At 33.4% G+C, this 18,123-nt stretch overlaps 1 protein-coding gene across 1 annotated transcript; it reads right to left on the bottom strand.

Annotated features, from left to right (window-relative positions):
- Positions 1-1,938: 1,938 nt before the first annotated feature.
- On the bottom strand, positions 1,939-18,115 carry LOC124440479 (integrin beta-1-A-like). Its single transcript, XM_046990873.1, has 27 exons — positions 17,878-18,115; positions 16,192-16,346; positions 15,744-15,837; positions 14,426-14,536; positions 13,973-14,036; positions 11,654-11,785; positions 11,201-11,297; positions 9,845-9,944; positions 9,578-9,667; positions 8,858-8,944; positions 8,577-8,651; positions 8,315-8,410; positions 7,868-7,966; positions 7,713-7,792; positions 7,278-7,329; positions 6,892-6,953; positions 5,998-6,079; positions 5,807-5,877; positions 5,519-5,584; positions 5,168-5,231; positions 4,993-5,080; positions 4,553-4,659; positions 4,328-4,393; positions 4,098-4,230; positions 3,808-3,921; positions 2,736-2,845; positions 1,939-2,240 (listed from the first exon to the last, which is right to left on the bottom strand). The coding sequence occupies exons 6-27, from the start codon at positions 11,721-11,723 to the stop codon at positions 2,115-2,117; spliced, it is 1,935 nt and encodes a 644-aa protein (XP_046846829.1). The 5' UTR covers positions 11,724-11,785; positions 13,973-14,036; positions 14,426-14,536; positions 15,744-15,837; positions 16,192-16,346; positions 17,878-18,115; the 3' UTR covers positions 1,939-2,114.
- Positions 18,116-18,123: the final 8 nt, after the last annotated feature.

Consider the following 18,123-nt stretch of genomic DNA (forward strand, 5'->3'; position numbering starts at 1 on the left):
AAATACGCACCAATAAGTACGACAGAGGTTTCATGACTTACATCAGAGTGCCAGTCGTGCAGTCATTAACAAGGGCGGATCAAGTTTCCGCCCCCCCCTGCCGGTCCAAAACCTCGCTTCCCCGTCCCCCAACTGACATATTTTATCCACAAAAACTATAAAAAAGTAATAATTTCCTAGGTTATATAAAACAAAATATATGCAATTAAACTTGTAATATTTACGAAGACTGTTTAACTAAAGCGTTTTACATTAAGGTTGTTTTTCAACAATGATTTTCTTACAATGACGAGACCAACGTTTCTTACGATGTATTTTACTGGCATAAAATTTGATCCCATCCATAGTTTGTAGTGAAACGCCACGTTCACGTTTAATGAAAGCACTCAAAATTTTGTTTATATAATGCAGTCTTATTTTAAAAAATCCGATCTTTCGTGTTGTGGTTTTTGTATTGCTCTTGCCACACAAAAGCAACATTTCTTTTAAAAATATTTCCTCTACACGGGGCCCTTAAAACCGCAGGGCCCATTACAATCGGCCATAACGCCCTCCCCTTAATCCTGCCCTGACTAACGTCACAAAACTGTCAGTAAACTCAGACATGTATAGTAATTTTACAGTTTATTGCAGTACACAGTAAGCAACTTCAAAGAGTAGGTCATTTATTTATTTACAATGATCAATTAATACATTATTTTAGAAACACAGGTAACATTTGGAGATCACTTTCACTTTTATGACTTTCTTTTTTATTTTTCTCTGCGTGCTAACTTGAATAAATAACGATGTTTTATGGATACACAGAAAATGTAAAATTCAAGAAAAATTCCCTTGAGAAGAGATCTTCATATCAATTTTTTCACTTCTATTCACCATAGCAACAGCTATTAGAGCAACGCATCATTGTTGACCATCTTAACGGCAGATTAAATTTGTTATTTTGTAACCAAGCAGACAATAGATGATAGGATTAGATATAAAATGTGTGGTGCTCAGTGGCAGTGTGATGTACACCAAACGTAATCCATCTTAAATCGCACAACGAATAGGAATATCATAGATTCACGCACATAGCTTTCTTTACATGGGAACAATGGTTGAATGATATAATTTTGTTTCGTAAATCAATGGTCTTCTATTACTGTTGTTAAAACAACTAATATATAGCTCATAAATGCGCCTTATACTATGACAGTTCAAAAAGTATGATTTTATTTATGATTCATTGTCATTTGTTAATTGATTCAACTGTGGAAAACTTTGGTAATTGCTCTTGTGTAGCTTCTTTTATGTGGTGTGAGATTAATATCGAGATCACTTGACAACTTTGTTTGCCTGCAAAGCTGAACACTGACTCTTTCTAATAATCACTAATATTCTGTATTGTAATTATTTCAATTTCTCTACTTTCAAAAACAATTGATGTCACTCGTATTCATACACCGACTTTGCTAAGGCAGAATATGAGGAAATGATAAGAATTTCACCACATTATGCCAGATAAAACTTTTGGCCATATTTTATAAGACACCCCATATACGTTCAGACAGAAATGATGGACGATACAGAGCTAGGTAATTACAGTTCGTCTCAATACTATGCATAAATAACAATATCGTTGTGTGTAAACGTACCATTAAACGTAATAACATTGATTTTTATAGTTCTCTGACTACTGTGGTTTGTGTTTCAACTTGGTTTTGTTCAGTCTCTTGATTTTGGAAGTTGAGACCTTTGAAAACTAATTAATGTAAACTCAATGACAGTTGCGCTAGAATAAAAAATTAAGAACTACATTCGATGTTTTTAAGACGTCTGTTTCTAAGAAAAAATTCGTGTGACAGTGTTTACTAAACTGTCGTCTCAGTTTAACGTGCTGTGTGGCCATAGTAAAACATTGATCAATTTAACAGACAGTCTTGAAACAGAGCGAAATAACAAGTCGACAAATCTGATATACTTTATAAGAGCATAAAAATTACAATATGCTTGTCATCAAACACTAAAAATATACTCGAACAGTAATTATATATACTATTTATATCAAAATAAACGTGTCTGATGTTTGTTTTAAAATATCGAATAAGACCAAACTATAAAATCATCTTGATTCAACCTTTGCCACCATAAGTTGGGTTTTGGAACGTTGTTGTGGCAGTTTTGTATATAGGATTTTCACTTGTATTGTAGCGGGCATTTTGTTGTTCACGTTCAAACTTGGCAAATTCGCGACGATCCTGATAGAAAATAAAACCACTTACACGATCAAAACCAAATTTGTTTCACTTTCAAATGTACTGCAGTGGGTTGCATATCATGCACAAATACGTACATAGAACAAAACGTACTAAAACATACACATGTTGATTATTTTATACACAGTAAATATACGATACACACATATGCACAAATGCTTATAGGTTGTTGTGTATAATTCTACATGGTATCTAAAATCTTGTAAGTCTTCGTTTGTTTAAACATTCACAGTAAAAATTACAACACATACAAATTCATACATACAAATGAGCCTGTGACTGAGGATGTCGTGTGCACACACACAATGACAGAAGAGATACATTTTTCATGGATAAGTATGTAATTATTTAGATAAAAGTCAGCGTACTTCGTATCGAGTCAGTTTTCCTGTTACCTTGAATAGGCTCGGTGGTCTATTATATACACACATACAAAGCTTCCTCAAGAATACACAACTAAATGCTATAAATGCATACCTGTATGGTTGCAAGTAACTTCCAAATGAGAAGTAAAGCGGCACCAATAGCAACAATACCCAAAATAACTCCAATGATTATTAGTAAATATCCTTCTTCTCGAGGACAACCTAAAATAACGAGAATAAAAAATTATTTCAAGTAGTTTAAACGTATCAGCATATTGTCAATACGAGAATGGAATATTTTGTCGCCATGCAATAACTCAATTTAAATTAGGCATAACACAATATTCACAAGCACATGAACATAAAAATCATGTTCTCGACTTGATCATCATTATAGTTCATAAAGCAAGTTTGTCTATTTATCATCAAGGTAAAACTGTCTGATGATAAACTTTCTCCTGAAATGTTCTTGTCTTGCTTAAAGGACATTGAACAGACGCAACATAGTTGACGCTAAAATCCTTATTTCACAAAAAACTAAATACGAATATGAACTACAGATACTATAATAAATGCTAGTTCTAAATTTCAGCATGTATGACTATATCTAGTTTTTGGTTATAAATAATAGACCGTTCTTTTGTTCAGGTTTCAGTTTTGCTTTCCATAAACTGCCTCACTGAACAGTTTTTCTGATAGCACACTACTGGCAAGATAGTAAACCATCTTCAAAATGCCGATTTAAAGCAAAAATATTTCAATAAGTTACAACTTTGGTATAACCTGTGCATCCATTTATTTATTAGTCTACCTACTGCAAAAAGAGGGGGCGTGCAACCTGTCTAGGATAACTGCTGCATGCTGGTTAAACGAAGTATAGTAAACATGATCATTGTTTAGCTGGACATAATTCATATAAAAACCGACAAAACAAATATTAACACACCAATAATTTGGAAATCTTGATATTTTAGACATTTACTTATACCACAGCAATCATTTTTATGAGTTTTGAAAATAAAAAACTACTTATGGCAGTCTGGTAAGTGAATCGCAGTTAGATCACATTTACAGGTAAGCGCTCTCTAATGACTGATGAAAAAACATTGAATATTAAAAAAAAGCGTTTTGGATCTTTAAATAATAATAAATAATAACTGATCAATGACTTTTATTGTTCTTACGTTTTTCACTTTCGGCAAAAATCTCAACTTTCTCATTTCCTTCGTTCAAAATGTAAGAGAACGTACAATCATCATCTTCGTCAAGTTCAACACAAGTTGTTCCTCGCGATTCATCTGGAAATAATGGTAAACAAAGGTTAACTCAAAAGAAATCAACTGAAGAAAACAAACGAGTAGTGAAAATAATTATTTGTTGTAATGAAAAAATCTACGATAAGTAACTGTTCTCTGTCATCCCCATATAAAGATTAAAAGTCAAATTGAAAATACACAAAAGTATAGTTTCTTACATGCTTTGACATCGGGAACGTTATTTATTTTTGAAGTATTACATCTTTCTTCACACGTCCCCACCAAAGGACCAGTTTGATATATTTTACAGCGCACACAATCTTTGTAAAATGAACAGCCTTTAATACATCCCTATTTAAAAAATGACGAAACGCAATGAAGGAAGACCATTCCTTTTTTGATGGAGTGTACGCTTTGATGACAACCTACCTCACAGGTACCACAAAACTTTCAGAATATTTCTGGTCACAAACACATTTCCACACAGACATTTACCATGACCAGAACATGTGACCTGCAATAAATTCGTAATTAACGCGGAGTATTAAGAAGAACGGAGTATTCATGAGGAAACTGCTTGATTTTCTGCAGCTATTCACAAATAAAAAACACTTTACGTTCCCATTGGGACTCCCCAAATCTGGCTGCGATTGTTTATTAAATATACACTTACGTTATTTTGAACACAAGGCGATGTAATATTCCGACAACTACAAGATGAACCTTCCCAACCAGGTTTGCATTTACAACGACCACATTTACATTCTCCGCGTTCAACACCTGAATGGTTGACAATAAGGTTAAAGGTTTACCTTATTTTATGATAAAATACGAAAATAGTTAAAAAGACAATTTACAGCACAGTAAATGAAAGTCAACGTTCACAAGAATGTTTAATCCTATTATAGCCTATCCTACCCCATCTTACCCTACATATGTAAAATACTGAAATTCAGAGTTCCAAGAAAAGGAGAAAGTAAACATTGGTGTATTGCTCATCATGTTATTTTCAGTTGGCATAGCAGACAGAAGTAACCAATAAGTAGCTACCAACATGTACCAACATGTACCGACATGGATCAACATGTACCTATAGACATAGCCTCATTTTACCTCCACAACGCTCTCCATTATCTGCAATATCGCAAAATTCATCGTTACATTCACAAAATTTCCCATTTATACGAGCACCACTTTTCCCCTAAAACGATAATTTAAGTTTGACTCAATCATTTCATTAACATCAAACAACGAAACAAGTATATTTTTTTCACCTACGTAATTTTACCTTATTGCAAATACATTTGCCACAAGCACACTGGCCATTTCCACTGCAGATACTCGATGTATTCCTTACAGAAGATTCATAAATCAAAATGTATTTTTCATGCATTTAAACTTCATTGTGAACGGATTAAAAGTTTGGGAAATTCAAAAGCAACTCCGTTGATACCCAAGAGTAAAACCACTGAACTCGAGATCTGATCTATCAAGTTTGAAATCAGATTCGTCGTGCCCGAGATCAGATCCGTCAAACCCGATGTCAATTCATGGAGCAAGAGATCAGATCGGTCGAGCCAGAGATCAAAGGTGTGGATTGCAAGCTAATAGAAGAGATTTAAGAAAATATGAAACTTACGTTTTTCTACACAAATCACTGTTTTCTTCTTTTTCAGAGTCAGCACAATCGCATTTATCTCCAAGGCTGCAATATATCATGGCATTGATAATAACTATTCAATTCAACACAGTTTTAATTTAGATAACAAAAAATTGCTGTATGAGTAGAGTACTGCATGGTTTTCATAATGCAGGAGACAACGAATTTTAGATTAAAAAGCAGGTACATATAAAACGCTACTGTCCCTATAAAATGTGCCCATCATTAAGTACAAATAAATTTGCCTTTATAATAAAACATACTTACAATCCATCGTTACACTTGCAATCACCACAAGTAATACTTCCTTGTTTACTACATTCAGTAGCGTTGTGAACCTTCATGAAAAAATAACGTCGTACTTCATGGTTATTCCCAAAACATTTCGAATGTTGAACGATTTATGATTTCCTCAGTCTTATCAAAAAAAGAATATTGATTTATACATATAAACTTACTGTATTGTTTGAGCAATCGCAATCGCAAAGGTACTTCACAATGACAGGAATTTTGTCTCCAAGAGCAGTCGTTATACTAAATCTGAAATTTACACGGACAAAATTTAGAAGCACATAGCAAAGCTTAGACAACATAATTTGTTAATACCATCTCGACCCCAGGCCCTCTCCAAATAATAACATAAGAAGAAACTAGGTAATACCCGCAGAAAAAATTAGAATATATTTTTATAATCAATTGAAATCAAAGTCTCGAGAGTCGTAATACATGGTTCGATTGGGAGTTTTGATTTAAAAAATTCTTTTTTCTCACAAAATATCCCTACGATAGTGCACGTACAGAATTTCACACAACTTCGGTTTAACGAACAAATTTAGAATTTAAACCAACCTTAAACATGTTTCATACATTTTAATTAGTGGCTTATTACATGAGCCCGGATAGCCAGGATTCAGCCAAGCGTTAAATGATCTCGACAAATGGAAACGATTCAATAATTATCATTAGATAAATCTTTTTGAGCAATTTCAAAATATTCTGATTTAATAACTACGCAAAACTTTTAAAATTAAAACAACCAATTTGGCCTAATGTGAGAATTAGAACAGGAATGGCTTGTGGCGCTTACGTAACAAACAATTTTTACGCTTGAGATTTTGCCTCCTTTCAATGACTCGAAATCATTTCACGCCTCACTGAATCTCGGTTAGCAGGGATCGTGAAACAGCCTCTTAGTCGATTCCTTTATGTAACATAAACTAAGCATCACGATTTTGTATGTACCTATGACTCATGTGAATTTTTATCAGAAATAAATACGACTCATATGTTTTCAAAATTATCCCATTTTTATGACCTTCAGCTGTATATAATGAATAAAATCTTTTACAAACCGTGAGTAACCAACACCACCAGGAGGACATTGCTCCAAGGTTATGGATACAGTAAAATTAACCTGTTTGATAAAAAGGCGCATATGATATGAAATAAATTGTATATCATATAGTACACAGACCTACAACTGGGACTTAAAGGGGGTAATCAAGATTACCAACACATTCCAGAAGGCAAGTCCTATGTTTCCTTTTTAATGTTTGTAATCAAACAAGATAGCCAACTACCAACATTTCACTTAAAACACGTGACATCTCACTTGCTATGATGAAACTGTCTTTAGTTGTTAGAGAATCAATAGCTTATATAGTTTCTTTAACACCATGGACAAACTCTATCATCATAATTAACAGAGTCAAGTGTGATAATGAAATTCATTACAAACCGTTTCTCCAATAGTGACATTTTCACATCTTTGGCCAGGTACTCTACCATAACTAGAAGAATAAAAACAATGCCCTATTTAACTATCTAATGTATTTATTGACTTGCAAAAATTTATGAGACACCTTATCAACGCATTAAAATAGAATTAAAAATTTCAGGGAGCACGACAACTACATTGCTTATACAATTTAACTAAAGAGTCAGTCAGTGGTGTAGTCAGCTTGACAATTGTCAATTTAACTAAACAGTCAGTCAGTGGTGTAGTCAGCTTGACAATTGTCAAAGGTATAAAACAATCGTCTACATAAGAAATCTTTTCTGCAATGACTTGTTGTAGAAAGCCTGAATTATCGGACATTCCACACGTAGTTTTATTGCTTTTTGTTTTAATTTAAAACTTCATCGCTTTGAAAACAATGGAACATAAACTTACAGACAATTAGCTTCATATTCAATTTTTAAATTTTTAGTATCTTCTACGTTGTGAAAAACTGTTTGAGTTGTACCAATTTTCTAAAAATACCAGACGAATTCAAATAATGCATTGTGGAAGTAACCTTAAGGTGATAAAATATAAAATCAATGTACCTCATATGTACTTCGAATGAGCTCGACAATGTTAGTTGAATTACTTTCAATAACACCAGCTTCTGCACCAACTTCAGGACCAAAATAATCCACAACTCTCTATTTCGTAAAGTGAATAAAATTGTCAATAGTAAAGAAGTGATATCAGTCAATGACTTTGCTAACGTTCATTTACGTCTTCACAAACACAGTATGAAAGAACAATAAGTATTGTACACGGGTATCCTCGTTTATACCAAAACATACTGTACCCGGGTATCCTCATTCATAAAATACCATATTAAGCAGAGTATCTTCATTTATACTATGACATGCTGTACCTGGGTATCCTCATTTATTCTATATGTTGTACCCGAGTATCCTCATTTATAGTGTGCCAATAAAATTGTAACAAAGTATAGCCAAATTGTAACCAAATTGAACAATACACAAACTAAGATAACTCACGTTGTATATGTCGATTGAATTTTCATCAACGGCAAATATTGGCACAATGCTTTGGTCAAGTAAAACCTTGCGAAGATGCGAGAGAGACGGATAGTCCTAGAACATATCATTAAAAATATTAGCTTTTTATGTGCTCCCCCCGTCAAACTTACACGTAGAAATGAACTATGAAGTATTAAATGAACAATTTAGACAAATGGAAACCGAAAGTAAATACAACACAATCATACAAAATCACAACGTGATTAACCCGTGTACGAACCATTTGTTTGCCTAAATATACGTCGTCATTTCCGAGCTTGCATTTTCCATCATTTGGTGTAACAATACCGCCCAACTACAAAATTATAAAAAATATTTTTTTGCCATGAAAGAACATGTTTTCATCGATACGCACGTATCATTTTCTAGTCGCATATTCCATTAACTAATTTCGAGGGTTAGGAATTTAAAAAATTAAAAAAAAACACGTCCAGTGGAGAAAGCATAAAACTTCCATTTTCATTAAAATCGAAAAACATAATAACAAGACCAGTAACCTACCAGACCGTCTCCTGCAATATGGAAATCATCTTCAACAGCAATAACAACAAGTCTTCTGGCATCTTTAATTGGAGACCAACCTACATCCTAAAATATACATAAGTGCTGCATGCAATATTTACAAATACATAGGTAGAAGTACCTACACGTCAGTTACTTCATCAAATCTCTGCTTGACAATGCATTATGCAGTTCCCACATGCCAGTCACTAGTTCCCAGTCTACAATTTGGCAGTCTCTAATAGTAGCAAAGTGAGCCCGTTTTTACTTCTACAATGCAAATACATTTGCGTTCATTCACTGGAAAAATGGAAAAACAATGAATAAAATTTATTTTCTAAAGAAATTAAAAATATATTTTTTTTGGAAATTTGTACTGTAGGAGTAAAAGTTCAGGCTGGTTTCGCCTCTGGTTTCTACATGCCAGTCTCTAATTGTCAATCTCTACTTCCTACTCTATATTCACCATTTTACGCACATGCCATTCTCAACATGTAAGTCCATACATACTTGTCTCTACATGCCAGTCTCTAAATGTCAGTCTATATGCCAGTCTCTAAATGTCAGTGTGGAGATGCCAGTCTCTAAATGTATGTCAGTCTACATGCCAGTCTCTATATGTCAGTCCACATGCCAATCTCTATTTTTTAGTCTTTACATGTCAGTCTACATGCCAGTCTCCATTTTACAGTCTCTACATGACAATATACATGTATGTACCTTTTCACACACCGCAACCTGCATCAATGTATCCGGCCAACAATCAGGTCCATCAAGAGTTTGCGATAAATTTGATCCCTTAACACTTTGCTAGAAAAGATTGCAACTGTGTTGTAGAAAATACAAAACTACTTGCACATTTTACTTTCTTTATTTCAAAAGTCTCTTGAATAAACAAATTGCATTTAGTTGAACTATAGAGAAAAGGAAATGTTTACGTATTAAAAGGAAAAAAGCAAGAAAAAAAAAACAGATGTTTGTTCTAACCTCAAATTCGTTTGTGTTATCAGTCAGCGGAAGGGCATTTCGAAACACCCAAGGAGAAGAGTAAGGCCTAATGTCTGTCTTTTTCGCCTCGATTGCCCAGCTGTAAAACAGGAAAACGATGTAAACAACCACTACGAAATAATGCATTTTCAAAAACGTCAGAAAATTACTTTGAAATTAGAACAAATAATGAATTACAAAGGCTATGTCCACAGAGAGTTTGGTGTTTGTAAAGTTTGATCTTTGTAAAGTTTGTATTATAAAAACAGTTAGGTTTTTAAGTTAGGTCAAAATGTATTTAAAGTAACGTGTAAGCATGCAGAGTAGCTAAAGTGTACATGTTCATTGAATCTTTGAAAATCACAATCTAACGTAATTGTTGGGGAATGGGGAGAGTTCAATGTTTGTAAATGTAAATGTAGATCGTCCAGGTTGGTAAAGTCCTGAGAAGGACTGTTTTTGTTGTTGTTGACTGACGTTTCGACAACCTTAGCGGTAGTCATCTTCAGAGTCAAATAGTTAAATCCCCAAGGCATTAAGGCTACGTCTAAACGAAGACGATTTGTAAACGACTAAATACAAACGACCAAAACTAGTCCTGTCCACACGATCGTTCGACAACCTTTCGGATGTGTCTACACGAAAACGATTTTGTAAAATAATTTTGTGAATTCCTGGAAACTAATGATATGCGAATCATAAGTCACAGGTCATGTGATTGTCTCATCTCAAAATAAACATGGCCACTTTAAAATAATGGAAGAAAACAGTTTGAAGTTTTCAAGAGCTTCCATAGTGATTAAACATCAATAAAAACTTCTTGTCTGGCAATGAAAGACAACAAAACCATAATTCTAACACCGAGCTTAACATTCGCCATTTTTTTGTTGTTCTTTGTTCTCAAAATGGCCGTTTTTTCTCTTCACAACTGTCCACACGAAGACGAAACGTAAACGTACCTAAATTTAGCCGGTTAAAATGCGTTTACAAAAATGAGCATTTTCAAACAAGACGGTTACCGTTTGCGTGTGAACAGGAGGTATGTATAAACTACTAAAAACGTTACCATTTAGGGGATAAAACATTCTCGTGTGGACAGAAATCGTCTCCGTGTGGACAGAAATCGCATTCGTGTGGACAGAAATCGTCTCCGTGTGGACAGAAATCGTCTCCGTGTGGACAGAAATCGTATTCGTGCGGACAGGAATCGTATTCGTGTGGACAGAAATCGTCTCCGTGTGGACGGGGACTAATTTTACTCAAAATCAACTAAAATTTGTTCATTGACAACGCGAACAAAATAATTTTTGATTATTCCTCTTTTTAATAATGTTAAATTCATAATAAATCACTTACAACTCATCACGCACTTCACAAAATGGTGCTAATGGTTTGTCTACCATTGTACCAAAACCAACACGAAATCGCGACGTTATGTCTCTCATTTGATTATCTAATCGAAAAAAGAGAAAAATTTTTGCTACTCATTTAAAGTGACCAAGTATTATGTGTATATTACAAGGTTTTAGACAGATTAAAGACACACATAAACTTTTAACTATGCACTATAATAATCCTTGAAACTCTAGAATACAAACAGGCTAGCAGTTAATACAGAACACACATCCACCCCCCACCCCCTAAAAATTGTTTGAAATCAATCTATTTTTAATGACACAGAAAAACTGCGTTGAAACATGTTAATCTCTTGAAGAAAACCAATACTTTACGAAGAAACGTGATTTGCCTTTCCATTTACAATCATAGCAATATACCTAAATTTTATAACTGTCAAATAATAAAACATACCCAAGCCAAGACCCAGAGTTTCCACAGAGGGCAAATTATCTTTCATTGAATAAGACATATCCATCAACATGTATAAATCAACAGGATAATTTTCAGGTGTACGGACAGATATATCAAACGATCGTTTTTCACCTGTTAAAGCAAATTACAGTAAAATATGAAGTCAAAACTTAGTGTCTTGCAACCGAACTGCATTCGTAGGTACTAGATGTATAAAGCTGTGAGATTATAAATGTATAAACGACGCTGTGCGGTTATACTGTAAAGATGCACGAAGCTGTAAAGGGATTGAAAAATCCATTAAAGTTTCTGAAATAGAAACAGCGTAACATGGCGTGATTACCAAACAACGATAACAGTGAAGTTATGGCAACGATGATCTGTCTTTTATAACTTATAAAAGTTACAAAACTAGGGATCTAAGGACTGTGCAAAGTTTCAAGAAAAACACACACATAGATAATATCACAAGCTACATACAATCTACTATATAACCAATTGTTTTCTTTTTGTCAACTTTGTGTAATGCCTAAGGTTGAGTATCATCTTCTTTGTCATAATTTCATTTAAAAAAGGCCTTTGCCACTATGGATCATGAAGTCTTTTTATCAAAGTTTGGAGTTGACAGCGTACATGATGTAGCGCTTTCTAAGTTTGGTTAATAATCAACTGAGAGTCAACATGAAGATCCTCCTAAGGTTCTATCATTAGACACCTTTTGTTTTTGGTTTATGTATTAATACAATGTCAAAGTCCTTGAACGAGAGATTACCTAGAATATTTACACACGTTTTAAACATAAGTTTCTCTCTGATCTTGAAAATTGTATGAATTTTGAACTATATCGCCTTAAGAAGTGAGAACCCCTTAACAAAGTAAGGCTAAAAAAGTTTTATTGAGCCTTACTTCTTTTAGAGCGTTCCTTCTCTGTTAACAATGGTTCTCAATCTAAATTATTTGCTTTATCGTGTTACAATGAAATTATTGACTTCTATTTTATTAACGGAGATTCAGCAATCATTCATGAAGCAATATAAACGCAATTATCATAAATTAGGGTACAAAGATATAGTGCCAAAGTTCAATGACAACAGCCTTTTCACTTGTAATTAAGTTAGTCTGAAACATTTACTTTTATATTGGTATAAATATTTCAAAATTCAACTTTCAAATTTATTTTTGATCAATGTATTATGACTAAAGCATCCGTCGATTTTACAGAAAATAAGGATTATCAGCTTTCCTTGTCTTAGATTGTTGATGCAGTATAACAAAATAAAATATTTATTACAGATTGTTGGCATTGCACAGTTTTCAAAAGTATAAATCATTAATTGCTTGCAATTTATTGATAAAGCAAAATCCACATGGATTTTTCAATTCAACATGAAAACGTTTGTTGTGTTCATATTTATAACAATACGTTTTTAGACTTTACCCAAAAATTTATCTAAGTTCAAATCTTCGTCACCTTCAGCTAGTGATTCCAGAGTTAAACATGCATCAGCACTTAATTGCATGCCTTTAATACGCACAAAACAATATTTATGTAATCCGTAGATTCTCGAAGATTTACTCAATATTCACATGTTTCTGGCTCCTATTTACGTAGATTCATGCACTAAAGTCCTTTACACAATGGACATTCCATGCAATCTTACAAAATTTACAATAAAGAGAACGATTTCTGAAAATTTTACTCGCGACAAACTGAACTACATTGAAAGTATTTTCCAACACAAGAACTAGTTATGATCGTTTTGGGTGAATAACATCTCGTCTTTGAGAATTGCTTACACGATAGCTTCATCTATATGCTTACATAAAATTGCATAAGGCAATTTAAATACATAAACTACGAAGTTCAAGTACAACTAAGTACTGTGTACGTTGGCGTTCTTAGATTTTGATCAGTTATTTTTCATGTGCTTAGTCATCATCGATTTGTTTTATGTAATTTTTTTCCAGTGCTATGGTTATCTGTGTTGGCCATGCATTGAATATTGCTATTTGGTTGTGATGCGTCTGCTTTATAGCTACATTTACGCTTCAGTAATAAATAGATTATAAAAATATCAATGCGCCTGTTCTTGTGCCTTTGTCAGCCCTTTTTAGAGTTCCCTAGAGCTAATGAAACCTGAAAAAAGTCTGGCCCTACATGGGTTCACGGCACAATAGATATCAATGAAACAAAGTGCTTGCTACAGCACAATGTCAACTAGACCACTAAGATTCTGACGACATATTGAAGTTGCAAGTTTAAAAATAATAAAATTCAGAGAAAAATTTAGCATTTCCATGCAAAACACACGCAAATACCTTGTCGTAAAGCTATCTCAACTTCCTGTGGCTTTACTTTCGTAGTATTTGATAAATCTTCGTTCTAGGGCAAGGAAATCACAAGTAAGTAGCTATAAGCATGGGTAATAAAAAGAAAACAGTTTTAGGCTATTGAATTGGATTGTATTGACGTTTAATCCAACATATAAAAATTCCTATCTATGATAACAATATTTAGGCATAGCTTGTCTTAAAGAATAAGTAAAAAATTCACGTCGAGGTCCGTGTAGAGAACCATTTTAAGAAATAGACAGAGTGAAATACTTTCTTTTTTATTTCGTATGAAGTAAATTTTATTTGCTTTACTAATGATGGGTCAAAGGTAGTTATACCAATGAATTCATGCAGACCACTCACGAAGCAAAAATTTATATTGTTTATTCGTAAGTAATGAGTTTGATTTCTATAAAATGACAAGTTCACGTTACTCACTTTTTTTGGAGTAACTTCAGAAGAAGGATTGATAATATCCGAGCAATTCTGTTGTTTATGATATGCTGCAAAGTCACATCGGTCTAAATCATTCGCCCTTAGCACATAATCCTGTGGAGATAAGCAAAACGAACGTTAAATTTATGCTTGATATACAATTTATCTACAAATAAAAATATTCGTTTGCAGTTAGAAAACAAACATCGCGCATTTTGTTTCGTTTGGTTTAAATTACCGTTTGGATACACCATATTGTCAAAGTTTGCGATACGCTGTATGGAACACGTGAAAACGAATGCAAAATGACACGCATGTTGTAAAATCTAGAACGCTTTATATTGTTATAACATGCAATTAGGAAACGACACTTATTATTTAATCGATCACTTGATTACAAACAACCAAAAGCGTATTTTAATGAGACGAAAATTTAAAAGAGGAAAGTCATTCCATAGGACCCTAAAACAACAATATACGTAGTGTCTTGGCGCTTTGAAAACTTGTGCGTAAATAATTCCCCTGCAGCCTGCTTTGGTCAATATCATATAAGTGTAGAGCTTTGGTGCGCGTGCGCAAGTCCCATAAATCTTTTAACATCATACATCTATTGGATGGCACCGTGTTAGGATTTATACATCCATTGAGTTCTATTAAATTACCTGGAGGGGAAATGGGGTCTGGACACGGGTATCAAAAACATGGATGCCGCAAGGAAATTTTGGGTAAGAAACTTCAACTTGAAGAATTATTTTTATCATTCACTCCCCCCTGTGGCTGAGCTTAAATTGAATACTAGACAACTAAGTTCTGTAAGTAAACTGTAAGACAAATTTTTTGGGGTTTGGTGGTCAAGTTCTTTTTATTTCGAAACGCAGTTGTAAAGTACTTGTTCTGTTTATCGAATCAGTGCTAAATTGCGGAGCAATACGTACATTCATAAAAATCATATTCTTTCTTTCTTACCGGTGCATTGAAAACTTTTCATTTGCTGTACTATTTTGGCACCCAGGTACCGCACAATATTTTGGCATTTTAGAAAGAAAGTTTTGAAATATAAGACTTGCTGTTACGACGGCGCAGTAAAAATATGAAATCAATAAATATTCCGGGGAAGTGCAAAACTTTTCATTGAACGAGGCACGTCATTTTTACCCAAAAATTTGACATATTGGGTATGACGGCATCCATGTTTGGGTGTTGATTTCCCGTCCAGGTAATTAGTATACAGGTCAGTGCATACATCCCTGTAAAGCATTTGATTTATCTATGCTTGAAACATCAACGGACCTTTTACAGATCACAACATTTAGCCACTCACCTTATCTGCACACCAAGTGCATTCTTCTTCAGCAAATCTGATACAGTCACCGCATGTTAAAATTTATGGCATCTATTTTCTTGTGCATAAGTGTCTAGTATGGACGACGTAATAAAAAATTAATTTATCACAAAATTTTTAGTCAAACACCCAATATTTTTAATACATATTTCTAATAATGTGCAGCAATGCACCTTTCGTGGCATGGCTTTTAAAACTTTTAATCACAGGCTGGCTAACATGAGAAGAATTGAGCATCTTACCATACATTTGTTTACACAATCAAGACTGACACCTTGGCAAGAGTCGTTTATTTACCTATTCATTCTAATATTCATTTTTTGATGTTGTATTTCAAGGAAAGCAAGAATTTATACTTGTGGAAGACTTTGAGTAAGTTATTACCTTATTATAATGTATACTGATGAAACATTTTTCAAACACTTACATATTGATTGATTCAAGAGAAAGATCAGTACAATGACAATGAAATGATTGAACATGTTAGTATTTTCTTGCATTGCTTGAGTTAAATTTTGGGAACAGAACAGCCAATACAGTATATTTTCTCAAAACAGTGCAGAGTTATTGGTAGTTGATCACCTATGAAAAGATTATAATTCTAAAATGAAACAATCCCATTGGTAATATTTTGGTTCCAAATTATTCTATAGAAATTCACAACCAACAGTATTCTACATTACATAGATAGCAACTCAGTCTGGTAAAGGTTTTCATAACATCCCCCACCAAAACTTGAGTTTAAAGATATTTTGGGGGGGAGTATGTTTTGTTTCATATTTCAACAGGAAGTTTTTGAACAAATCAAGTCAATAAATTATGTATAACACAAAAAATTGCACATTTAAAATGTTAGTCATGTAAGCATATTTATATGGACTTTTAATGACATATTTCTCAATTCTTATTTATAAGTAGCTTATGTATTCATTGACAATCCCAAGACATTTTCCATGTATAAAACCACTTGTAAATAATGCTCTTCGCCACCCCTATAGGAGTCAGTTGTAAGGACCAATTGCAAGTGCTTGAAGTTAACAGCAAACCATGGTTTTTATGAACTTATGCACACTTAATTTTTCAGTATGAAGTTTAAATTTCCTTCATAAGATTTTGCAATATTTACCAACTAAATTTTTTGAGCAATTGAATTTGAATTGCTGAAAAATTAGAGATTGACATTTGTGGATAAAACATCTGCTCGAGTCTTCAAAACAATGGTAAAAAATTGTCAAAAATATCACTCAAGTTAGTGCTTTCCAAAAACACTTGAATTTTTCTAATGCTTGTTTTAAAATTTTCACCAAAAATGGATACATTAAACATTAATTATGCAGTGAATGATCACTTAAGTTGATGCTTCATTTGACTATGGAATTTTTACTTCGCTGGAATTAAAATTAATTGGAACTAAAATTGCTTAAAATAGTATTTTACGTATAATTTAATTAATATAATATTATATCGGCAAGATATTTTGCACAATCGGCCGTAAGTCATAATATGGGGAAAAAATCCAAGTTTAAATTAGATATCAGGCTCTTCAATATATATAGAAAATGAATACAACCATACTTAATGTGTACACCAAGCTAAAATTCAGCGACCACATTCACTATGTCAATAATTTCTACCAGCTAAAGTTTCTAACACCCAATAATGTTTGTCGAATTCTTGTCTTTGTAAGGACATGATTAAAATATTAGCATATGAATAGCGGATGCAGTCAATTTAGCTTTTACCTGCCAAATTTAAGCACTCACAGTCGTTAATTTGTCTGTGTAATGTATGACTCTCAAAAGCAACATTTCTTCCAACATTCTTAGCAGAACACTTTTAATATATGACAAATTGAACAAACTTCACTTATTTACTCGTGTCAAGTGAAGTTAGTCGAGAATAACCCGTTTAATTGTTAACAGAAATTTCAAAAATAAATAAGCCGCAAATAATGACGACAAAATTTCTTTCAACATCGTTGATAATACATACAAACAAACAAACTATTACTTTGTATTCTTATTTTTCAGTTCCATGCTAACGATAGCTTATTTACTTCTGCTCGTGTCACAAGAAGCATAAGAATTTCACTGGGCTTTAATAAGGAACGTACCTGTAAATCGACTTCAAATATGAACCTGAGCTGTAGTACGTTGAACTCGGATGAATTTAATAAGAATCTTTTAACAATTGCAAAAACAAGCAACCGATGGAAACAAGTTATATTGAGTTTAGACCCTCCATCAGACAACAGGCCCGTTGATCATGTTTGAATGATCGCAGTTTATCTGGAAATATGAAGATGTGAAATTTGCAACTTCGGTATTGAATATGCAATTGAAAGATCAAATGTCAGCGG

This window comes from Xenia sp. Carnegie-2017, unplaced genomic scaffold (assembly GCF_021976095.1).
Source record: "Xenia sp. Carnegie-2017 unplaced genomic scaffold, XeniaSp_v1 HiC_scaffold_2, whole genome shotgun sequence".
Lineage (NCBI taxonomy): Eukaryota > Metazoa > Cnidaria > Anthozoa > Malacalcyonacea > Xeniidae > Xenia > Xenia sp. Carnegie-2017.